Genomic DNA, 11,817 nt, shown 5'->3' with positions numbered 1-11,817 from the left:
TGTTTTGAAATAAATAATTATTGTTATTGTCTTTAATATGAACCTTCTCAAAATAGGGAGATGATGCCATGACATTGGGATGTTGGTAGATCCAGGGGTTTCTGTAGTAGGAGAGGGCAGGCTCCATTCTAGGTCCCTGGTAAATGTTACCAGCCTTTGGGGATGGTAACAGCTGTAGCTCCCACATGAGTGATGGGGACAGAGCTTGTTTCTCTGGGAGCAGGGACTTTTGCTACAATTAGTGCAATTTGTAGACATTTTTGTTGTGGGCGGTCATCTCTCTTATTCTAATATCTGATGACAGGATTTTAATTATAAGTGTTTAAGCAATTTCTTACATCCATTTGTTACAAATATTTTTTATAAGCTAAGAGCAGGCTACCACACAACATTTTATGATTACTTAAAGATGCATGTTATGTTATATTGTAATTCATGTATCATTCCATTCATTCATATTCTTGCAGCGTAGCGTGTTAGGTCTCAGCTTCATTTTTTACTCTTTACTGTTTGGAGGGAGAAAGTTGAAAGAGTATATTCAAGCTAAATCAGGTAAATGCATCCCTGGGCATTAGCTAGAAACTATGTTCTTCTCTACTTCCTGTGCTAATTTGTGACCTCCACCCACAGTGATAGGTAAGAGTAATTACTATTTCGTTTTGATTAAATATAAACAATACACAGTAGCTCAACCAGCCTGTCTTTGAGGGTGAGGGTCTTGCTTTATAAGAAAGGAAAGAAGAGTTAGGGAACATGAGATAAATGAGATGTAGTCTCTAGATCATGTGATTTTATTAATTATCTCAGGAACTTTATGAGATTGGTATTCCCCATTTTATAGTTGGAAAACTGAAGATCAGAGTTTTTAGTGACCTCTCCAAAGTTTATCAATTGGAAGGAAAAATGACTAGAACCCAGGTCTACCTAACTGTGTAAGGCAGAGAAAATTAATCTGACTTCATAAAGTGGAGAATATGAGGGTCACAAAATGTGAGAAGTCAAAGAAGTCTAAAATCTTTGCTAGTATCAAGGATTTGGAGGGAAAAAGTTGAAAGAGTAAGGGATCAGTTTGTAAAATGCATTTTTCAAACATAAACCCATATTTTTAAGAAGACAATATGTAACATAGCGTTTCAGGCTTGCTCAATGGAAACATATAGCTCTATCTCAGTAAGTGTACTCGCTTAGTATCTATGCCTCTATAAAGACTATGCTCTGTGCATTGGCTTTACACATTTAATCACTTTCTAAAGCTCATGGACCATTTACTATTTGATTGAAAACTGTAAAGGAAAAACATATTTTTAAATAAACCCCTCACTCTCTAAATTAAAACATTGTTTAGTTAATACAGCATTGAAATGGAAACCAAAGGGTATTACCAGTCTTTACAATGCCTTCATCCAAGCACAACAAATCTGTTTCCTAATAAGAAGAGAGGAGAAAAAGGACCATTGGGGGTGGGATGGGGGACAAGGGCAGTGCGAAACTAAGAGTGACGTGTGTCAGAGATTTTGAGTCAGGCCATCCACTGCCTTTATCTCATGTACTGCCAGTTCAGTTTTACTATCCTCATTTAACAGGAACTGAAACTCGGGAAAATTTCATACTGAGTTTAGCCTCAGGACTTCACATTAGACCACACTTTCCAAAGGGAGCTAAGACTGTTCCATCATTTCATGTTAAAGAAGTTGCTCATGTGGAAATTTTTGTCTTGAATCAACACCAACACAGTGATCAATGAATACCATTGATATTGATTTTATAGCCAATGCAGAAGTGGTTTTCCATAAGGAAGCTCCTTTTAAATGACTTTAATAAAAGTCATGGCCATAATATTGAAGAAATCTAGCTCCTCGAAGGTACATGGGGCACGGATGAATTAATTGTGATAAGGTCTACAAATCTGAGATGTGTAGAAAGTAATATATTATGGATTTCCCCAACATATATTAGCATTTGGTCTCTGATCTAATTTGGAACGTTTTATGTGCTACAGATCCCTGAGGAAGCATTCTCTAAGTAAAAAAATCCTCTTAATTCAGTTTTAGTTGAAAATAGAGTTGTTCTAAACTATGATGATGGACAGAAATTTAACTTTGGGTGATGAACGCATAATGCAATATACATATGATGTATATTTTAATTGTACACTTGAAACATATAATTTTATTAACCAAAGTCACCCCAATAAATTAATTTTAAAAAACTTCATGTTATAATGGAAAGAATAATTTGGGCTCAAAGGCAATCTTTCTGACCTACTTTGAAAATTACTCTCTCCTCAGTTGGAAGATAAAACAAATTATGTGCTTTAAAACTCTCTCAAGATGAGAGGAGAGAAAACCAGAATTCTTTCTCGCTTACTGTACCAGATTACATTTAATGCTATGACAGGTATAAGGGAAGAACTTGGCCAGCTCTACTTATATAGAGCATTTAAAATGAAAAACTTAGTTTTGTTTTAGCCACTGAAACTGAAAAGACCTGTATTATATGCAAATCTGTTGAAAAGATCTATACTATGTATATTTATTTATCTACTTATGTGGTTTTCTTTATCTTTTAATTTTTTAATTTAAATATATTTCTATGCAAAGCTAAATAAAGTCAGAGGTTTTTCCTTATTTTTTATAGAACCCCTAATGTCTAGAACAGTTCTTTTACATATTATACACTCAATAAACATGTAAAGAATAAGTGAATGAAAAACAAATTCAATAACCCAAAGACTGTTGCAAACACAATCACCTCATGGATTTGACATGAAGATAGAGGGAAATGATCTTGGTTCTTGTCTTTTAGATACACTAAGATGAAGACAGCGACCAACATTTATATATTTAACCTGGCTTTAGCAGATGCTTTAGTTACTACTACCATGCCCTTCCAGAGCACGGTCTACCTGATGAATTCCTGGCCATTTGGGGATATACTGTGCAAGATAGTCATTTCCATTGACTACTACAACATGTTTACCAGCATATTCACCTTGACCATGATGAGTGTGGATCGATACATTGCTGTGTGCCACCCTGTCAAGGCATTGGACTTTCGCACGCCCTTGAAAGCAAAGATCATCAATATCTGTATTTGGCTTCTGTCTTCATCTGTTGGCATATCCGCGATAGTCCTTGGAGGAACTAAAGTCAGGGAAGGTAAGAGCAGTCATTTTCATTTTGTTTTTTAAAACTTAATTTCTAATTAAATAAGCTCTTGATTTGGTAGGATACACATCTAGAGGAAAGGCTAAAAGACAATGGAAATATAATGCCTAAATCCATGTAAGATGAGAAATAAAACAATTTTGTGTTTCCACATCTATACACAAGATAAGATAATGACATAAACTGAACACAGAGGCTCAACCTATCTCCTACTCTGGAAGTCCTTACCGGAATCCGAGGGGTGGGCATGAAGTAAGGAACTACAAGCATGTGGATTTTTGAAATATGATTCCATTGTCTTCTGGCAATTCTGATACACCTTTTTTTCTCCCTAAAAAGAGTCCTGAATCATTAGAGATGTATTGCTCTTTATCCTCTTCTCCTTGGGGGTTATTCTCCACGTCATCATCATAATAGCTACATTTGACTGTAGGCCATTCGAAATCAAGTTCATAGATGGATGGTTATACAGATGACCAGAACCATTAGATTTTGGATATATTAGTTCTTACCCCATGCCAACAGGATACTTGATGTTTTCCCTGTATTTCCCTGTAGGACAGTGGTTCTCACCCTGGACTTCACATTGGAGTCATCTGGGTACTTTAGAAAATATTGCTGCCTGTGTCACAGCCTGGAGAGTCTAGTTTAGTTGACTTGAGGCACAGTCTGGGTGTCAAGATTTTTAAAATCTCCCCAGTCTGACAGTGACCTGTAGTCAAGGTGAGAACTACTGTTCTAAGAATTTTGCTTTACTAGTAAAATGTTAAGGTGTAAATATATCTTTGGTCTTAATAGAAACTTATGGGAGGAGGGAAGTAGAACAATTATTTTGGACTTTATAAATGTTATTTATTGCCTTAGCAGTTGTCTAAATGCTCCAGTTTGTTAGAGAGGTTCATGAAAGCAGTGGGTACAGATAATTGAATATGTTTAGCAGGGACTTACCAGGTCATAGGGAAAGATGCTAAAATCATAGCTTATCTTGCATGGTACACATTTTTTAATAGAGCATATTTTTTTTTTCTTCTGAAACTATAAAATGAATTTCCAGCATACACACTGCAGGTGTTAAGCTATAATACTTGGTCAATTTTAAGAAGTTTACTTTAGCAGAGAAGCATTTTTAAAAATGATTAATTACACACAAGATTTTGTTTCTTTAGTCATAGAACAAGTAAAAGTAAAGTAGCAATAATATTTAGCCTAAGGGGTTCATGCATAATAACTCAGATTCTGCATATGCTTTATGAGATTGAGAAGAACGGGCTAAATAATAAAAGAAGATGATTTTTTCCAGGGCCAATAAAAAGAACTGATTTTTATATTTCATGTTATGCTTATAGACTTAACCACTACACTCCTCTACAAATTATCAGAAAATGACATCCTAGAAGAAATGGATTTCGATTAGGTTTTTGAAAAAGAAAATGAAGATAGATGTGGGTTTTTCAGGAAGGAGTTGCTGTAGATAAATGTGTGCAGATGCAACGGAAGTAAACATCCACCAACATAAGAAGGGATTAATTTGTGCAGCAAATATGGAGAAAATGGGAGAAAATTAAAGTAATCTTGTAAGAGGGCCCCATTCTTCCTTTGTCTTTTATTTCTGGAAGCAGATTTTGTTTACATGATGACAGATTGTCTTCAGACCATCTAGTGTGCTCATTTTGGAGTGTTGCATTGTACTGCATGTCAAGAGCCTTGGATGACCAAGAGGAGTGTTTTAGATACTCTCTATGCCCTGAATTGGAGCTGAATGCTCTTGGTGTTATGTTTGTAGACAGGATGCTCACTGCAAGGAATATCATTAGAACACATCCACTTAGACAAGAAATCTCAGCTAATCCTTCTAAGTTTAACGTAGTTCTTTTTGGTTAGGAACATGGATTCTGGAAACAAACTGCTTGAGATCGATTTCATCACTTTAGAGATGTTACTTAGACTTCTGTGCCTCAATTTCCTCACCTTCAAAATAGGGCTAATAATACTGCCTACTTTCTAGGGTGTTTTCCAAGTCTAATGAGTCAATGAATGGAAAGCTGGTAAAGCAGTGCCTGGTGTTGATAAGTGTTAGCTACTAGCATCATCATCTGACATCATGAGTTATTAGGTCCTGCCTTATTGTTTATGTTTATTAACATCTATAGAGTATTCATTCTATATTGAGGGCTCTTTTGTACAGAAAAATTTCCACTTTATGTGCTTAATATGTTAAATATAACATTTTAATATGTGTACTATATATTTTGGGAATTCATAGTCTGCCTATTATTATTATTGTAATAGCTAAGTTATGATAATAGCTACAAACAGAAACAGAATTATTCTTTAATTCTTTAGATATTAGATAATTATAACAGGCATGACACACTGGAACATGTACCAAAGAAGGCTATGACATTCTAATATTAATTTAAAAGGAAAAGAAAGACTGCTTTAAAAAAAACACTTTGTTATGATTGACATGCAAAAAGCTATGCATATTTTACAACTCTATAAGTTTGGGAATAAGTATATACCTGTGAAAACATCACCCCATCAAGACCTTAGATATATCTGTCACCTTCCAAAGTTTCCTCCTATCCTCTTTATTATTATTTGTGTGTATGTGATAAGAACATTTAACATAAGGTATACCTTCTTAACAAATTTTACTTATAGTACAGTATTGTTAACTATAGGACCCTTGCTGCATAGCAAATCCAGAACTTATTTACTTGAATAACTGAAACTTTATACCTTTGACCATTGCTTGGCATTGTCCCTTCCACACCAGCCTCTGAAAACCACAGTTCTACTCTATGCTTCTATGAATTTGGCTATTTTAGATTCCACATATAAATGAGATCATATAGTATTTGTCTTGCCTTGTCTGGCTTATTTCACTTAACATAATGTGCACCAGGAATATCCATGTCATTGAAAATGGCAGGATTTTCTTCTTTTTTAAGGCCGAATATTTCATTATATATGGTTGTGTAAATGTATATACACACATATATATGTGTGTGTGTGTATGTATATACACACATATATATGTATATATATACATACACACACATATATGTGTATATGTGTACCATATATATAAATATTCCAAATTTTCTTTATACATTCATCTATTGATAGATATTTATGTTGTTTCCACATCTTAGCTTTTATAAATAATGTTGCAATGAATGTGGAAGTGCATGTATCTTTTGAGATCCTGATTTCAGGTCTTTTGGATAAATACCAAGAAGTGAGATCACTAGATTATATGGTAGTTCTATTTTTAATTTCTTGATCTGTCAAGAAGTGGGGTACTAAAGTTCCCTACTATTATTGTATTACTTTCTGTGTCTCCTTTCGGTTCTGTTAACATGTTTTATATATTTAGGTGCTCCAATGTTGAGTGCATATATATTTACAATTGTTATATCCTCTTGATGAATTAAAATGTTTATTATTATATAATAACCTCCTTTGCCTCTTGAGACAGTTTTTACCTTAAAGTCTATTTTGTCCGATGCAAAATAAAGTCTATTTTGTCCTGCTCGCTTTTACTTACCATTCACATAGACTGTCTTTTTCTTGTCTTTTATTTTTAGCCTACATATATCTTTAAAGATAAAGGTGCACTCTTTTTTCCTAAAACAGAAAATTTTATAAAAATAGTGTTTTGAACTTGAATTTCCTTGATGATTGCTCCAGAACTCCTCCCCACCCCCCGCCCCTTTTTATGATATAAATTAAGCTTCATTAACAGTTCTGGGGGATATTTTCAACCTTATCATTGTTTTTTTTTTTCAAATTCTTATAAAAGAAGCTATTATTTAACTCATGTATCAAATAATTTTGAGTTTCTACTATATGTGTGACAATTTGTTCAAGAGGAAGCTGATTCTCAGTGTTAAAAGATGTATCTACATTAGACAGCCCTGATGGTGTTTTGTTTATTTTAGCAGGTTACACTTACATAATAACTACTGGTTACTCTTCTACAATAACTACTGTAATCAGTTCATATTTTTAAGGGTTTCCATGTGGCATTCGTTTATTTCACAATTTATTCTCCTTAAGCACCATATGTTTTTGACACCCTATATGGCAGGAATTAAATATTGAATAAGGCAGGCTGAGTACCTATTCTAAGATAGTTCACATCCTGGATGTGAACATTAAGAAAGGTAACACATTATTACAGAAGAGCTTCTATCTAGCTTCTGTTATTATATAATGTAAAAAAATAAGATGAGCATAAAATATAGAGATAATATATGTTTCAAGGCGAGGACTATTCAAATGTTTCAGCCTCTATATAAATGTCTCTGAAATGACATTTAATCTGAGACCAACTGCAAGAAAGAGACAATGTTGGAACACACAAAAGTTAAGTGGGGAAAAAAAGTATTCTCTACCTTTAAAGAAGCTAGATTGAATAAACAAATTAAACCCAGGATAAAATATTTTTTAAACTCAGAACTTTGCAATGTGCCACCAATCAAAAGTTATGTAATAAATATCTTTTTTTCTATGATAATAACAATGATTTTTTTAAAAACCATTTTGATTGTTCTTAGTCCCATAAACACTAAAACAAAAATTAAAAGAGATACTTGTTCATTTCTAACAGGCTTCATAGTAATAGTATTTTGAACAATGATTTTTGTAGAGAAAAAAAATTATAAGTTTTTCTGGGAGCTTTCATTTACTACCGAAAGGCTTGATCTGGTATTTACTTGATAACAGGTATGTCTCCAAGATATCTTTATTAAATGGCCAAAGTGGTTATAATTTTTGTATTTTAAAGTATATCCAATTGAAATTCCAAGAAGATACATTTTGTTTTATTAAGGAATATTTGATTAAGATCACATTACCATGTTTTAGAAAACATTGTTAAAAGAGTTGTTTAAAAAATACTCGCTATTTAAAAAATACTCATGGTATTTTTCAAGCAGATTTTTCCAATGTCAGAAGAAAATATTTTATTATAAAAATTATACTCAGTATTGCTCATGATTACTTCATCCATAAGGAAGGATCAGCACAGTTTTTATCTGCTCTGTGCTCGATGACAGCTCAAGGGCAAGAAGAAAAAAATGTGGGCTGGTTGATGCTTGAGGAAAAGGGGAGTAAAAAAAAGGGAGGAAAAAGGAAATGCTTGAGGAAAAGCAGATTCCCAATGAATGTATTATAAAAGGTACTTGTCCTTGGCCTCTGCTCTTTCTAATATTAAGGTCATTCCAAAGAAAATACTCTCCATCAAAGAGAAGCAGAGCAAATAAATTAATTTTCTAAGTAATCATGTAAAAATATGTGTCTGTTATATAGTCAGTGTTGATAAAAAGGAAAATGTATCTGATTTATGAACTTCCTTGGTGATGATGATGATTCTCTCCTTTCTCTTCCTCCCCCTTCCATTTTCTTTCTTCTACCCCTCCTCCATCTCCTCCTCCAAAAGTTTACTCATGTTTCAGCAATGCCCCTTATCAAAAGGATCACCACTGCTTTCATTAAATTGTAATGAATTTAATTTCATTAAATTGTAAACTGTAATAGCTAAACAAATTTCATATACATTTTTATTGGCCTATATAATGGTTTCTTATAAACAAATTAATGCTTTCCAGACAAGTTGGCTTTTGTTAAATTAAATGGCTATATTTATAATATTTTGTCATTTATTACAAATAGATTCTAGCTTTTATTGCCAGAGCCTTGGATCTGGGAGAATTATTAATAAATGGAAATCCAAATAAGTGCTCATGCTATAAATTAACAATTTAGCTGTTCTGAAAGTCATCAGTGTCAAACCAGTTTCCACAACTAGATAATTCATATTGCTAGCTAATTTAATTTATTCTGTAGTTTCATGTCTGTTACTAATAAATGATGACTTTCTGTGTTCATCATTCCATGCGCAAGGACAGGTTGGTTAATATGTATGGCATTCATTACTAATTAGTGATCTGCTTCGGGTAATATCATCTCACCATAATTGGACCTTTGCAACCAAGAGTGTTAAAATTCACATTTAAAACACTTTGCAGCCATGGTAATAATTCTTTTTTTTTTGTGGTTTGGTTTGTTCTGTTCACTTCCTCCAGACATAGATGTCATCGAGTGTTCCTTGCAGTTCCCAGATGATGATTACTCCTGGTGGGACCTCTTCATGAAGATCTGCGTCTTTGTATTTGCCTTTGTGATTCCTGTCATCATCATCATCATCTGCTACACCCTGATGATCCTGCGCTTAAAGAGCGTCCGACTCCTTTCTGGCTCCAGAGAGAAAGATCGCAATCTCCGCCGGATCACACGGCTCGTCCTGGTGGTGGTGGCGGTCTTTGTCATCTGCTGGACTCCCATTCACATTTTCATCCTGGTGGAGGCTCTGGGGAGCACCTCTCACAGCACAGCTGCCCTCTCCAGCTATTACTTTTGCATCGCCTTAGGTTACACCAACAGCAGCCTGAATCCCATTCTCTATGCCTTTCTCGATGAAAACTTCAAAAGATGTTTCAAGGACTTCTGCTTTCCAATTAAGATGAAGATGGAGCGACAGAGCACTAGTCGAGTCAGAAATACAGTTCAGGCTGCTGCTTACATGAGGGATGTTGACGGGATAAATAAACCAGTATGACTAGTCGTGGAGATGTCTTCTTATAGTTCTCCAGGAGGAGAAGAGTTCAATGATCTAGGTTTAACTCAGATTACTACTGCAGTCTGAGATGGAAAAGTAGAATGTCTAACAAACTTTTAGGAATCTCATAGTCCGAAGTCATAAGATACAGGCTGCATTAGCGACCCAGGTCAGTGGAGTACAAAAGGTCCCAGTGAGGAAACCCAGTCCCTCTCTCTAGGGCAGGGAAGCAAGGCTGACTCCCAGTTCCTTTGACAAACAAGAAACATGCCTTTTTCTTCTAGTTACCTAGATTTACTTCAGGACTCAGCTGCTGTGGCCTTCCTATGCGATGTGATTTCAAAAGCTCTGTTTAAAACAAACAAACAAAAAAACCACTGGTTTCAGAGCTTAGTGGGTATCAGACCCCGACACTTAACATTGACAGAAGTAACCTCATAAGAACGACAACCATTTCCAGGGCCCATGCCCGGCTCGCTTTATGCTGCATGCACACGCATTGTATGTGGCTGTGTGGTGAGGAATCCAGCTTAAGTCTGACTTGGACCCACACCTGAAGTGTCTGATGTTCATATGCAGTAGAAAATTATGTTGATATTTAAATATACAAAAGGTGGTTTCGAACATAGTTTAATTTCTTGAAAACTATATTTTTAGCATGCTATTCAGATAAATAATCTCGCAAAAAAAAGTATGTCTTGATGTGAATAAATATAGAGTAGTTTCAATACCACCAAAAGTATATATAGTTTTATCTGTAAATAATAGTGTAAACAAGGAATGGGTTTGCCTTCCACCCAGGCAGTTTCCACATGTGTAAACAAGGAATGGGTTTGCCTTCCACCCAGGCAGTTTCTTGAGGGCATGCCTGTGATATCCCCTGAGTTATTTAGAGCTGATATTGAGACATTTTGCTGCTACAGAAGCTTCTCTTTGTGAATCAGTCAGTGGCACCATCTCTTTCAGACTCTCTGAGCACCAATTAGTCCTTTAACAGTGCCATAACTCCTGTGTCAATCAATCACAAAATATTTAACTCTCTCTTAGGTTGTAGCTTTTGCAGAATCTAATTTATACACAATATCTTGTTATGAATGTATATCTATTATCATTCTCTCTGTTCATGGGGGGAGAGCATTTTGCTCATGTAAATCTTGAGAGATTATTTTGTGGCTTTCAGAGGAAAGTAGAATTGTTCCTAATTGTGGGCTGAATGAAGACATAATGCCACTCGTGAAGCTTAGACGTACCTTGCACTGCATTCTGTGAAGAGCACACCTGCTGAAGATAATGCCATGAGCAGCACATTTAGGGGAATTTTGCTAAAACTTGTAGATGATATACAAATTTCCCCTTCTTTTCCCTGAAGCTTACTGTTTCAGAGGTAATGGCTTTTTTTCCAAGGTAATTTGCCTGGGTAGAATAAAGGGATAATTTAGAAATAACACCCATCTTTCTTTTAGCCAATAAGGTATTTGAACAACATCCTCTGAAATTGTATAGGAAAATCAAATGTATAGGGCTACATAACTATAGATATCATACTCTAAAACTTCTGTTCACTGTGTGCTTTCTCTCGTGTATACTCTCCCCTTTTGGATTGAAGGTTTTATATGTGGCTTCAGAAGTTTAGTTTGGTGGTATTTGTCGATTCCAGATTTTCATAGCACCTAATACAGATGCCTTATGGCTGCAAAGCAGGGTTTTTCCTGATGAAAACAAAGTGTTCTTTGAGAATTTATTAAATTTCACTGATTTTTCTTAAGTGTCCTTCTATTCTTATAATAATTGTAGATAGGAATGGCTTAAATATTGGGTGATATTCGCCTATGGTTAAAAATCTTGGCTATCATACAGGAGGGATAGCTATGTAGTGAGTAGTTTCAGAAATAAGTCCCACTGAAATGGAAAATATAGAAGCCTCTTTACAACAGTAAAACCAAGGAAATTTTCTTGAAGGATTCTTACACAGTGCAAAACTATAACAGAGATAAAATCATAGAACAGACTTATAGTAATGTG

The 11,817-nt window shown here is 34.8% G+C and overlaps 1 protein-coding gene across 1 annotated transcript in view; it reads left to right on the top strand.

Annotated features, from left to right (window-relative positions):
* Positions 1-10,590, top strand: part of OPRK1 (opioid receptor kappa 1) — a 32,797-nt gene extending 22,207 nt beyond the window's left edge. The window contains exons 3-4 of the mRNA XM_011359153.2: positions 2,806-3,158; positions 9,263-10,590. Of these exons, the coding sequence (XP_011357455.1) occupies positions 2,806-3,158; positions 9,263-9,795 (886 nt within the window). The 3' untranslated portion in view covers positions 9,796-10,590. The remainder of the gene's footprint in view (positions 1-2,805; positions 3,159-9,262) is intronic.
* The last annotated feature ends 1,227 nt before the right edge of the window (positions 10,591-11,817 follow it).

Source organism: Pteropus vampyrus, unplaced genomic scaffold (genome assembly GCF_000151845.1).
Source record: "Pteropus vampyrus isolate Shadow unplaced genomic scaffold, Pvam_2.0 Scaffold45, whole genome shotgun sequence".
Taxonomy (NCBI): domain Eukaryota; kingdom Metazoa; phylum Chordata; class Mammalia; order Chiroptera; family Pteropodidae; genus Pteropus; species Pteropus vampyrus.
Note: the sequence above shows the minus strand (reverse complement) of the source record. Positions and strands in the feature narration are given on the sequence as shown.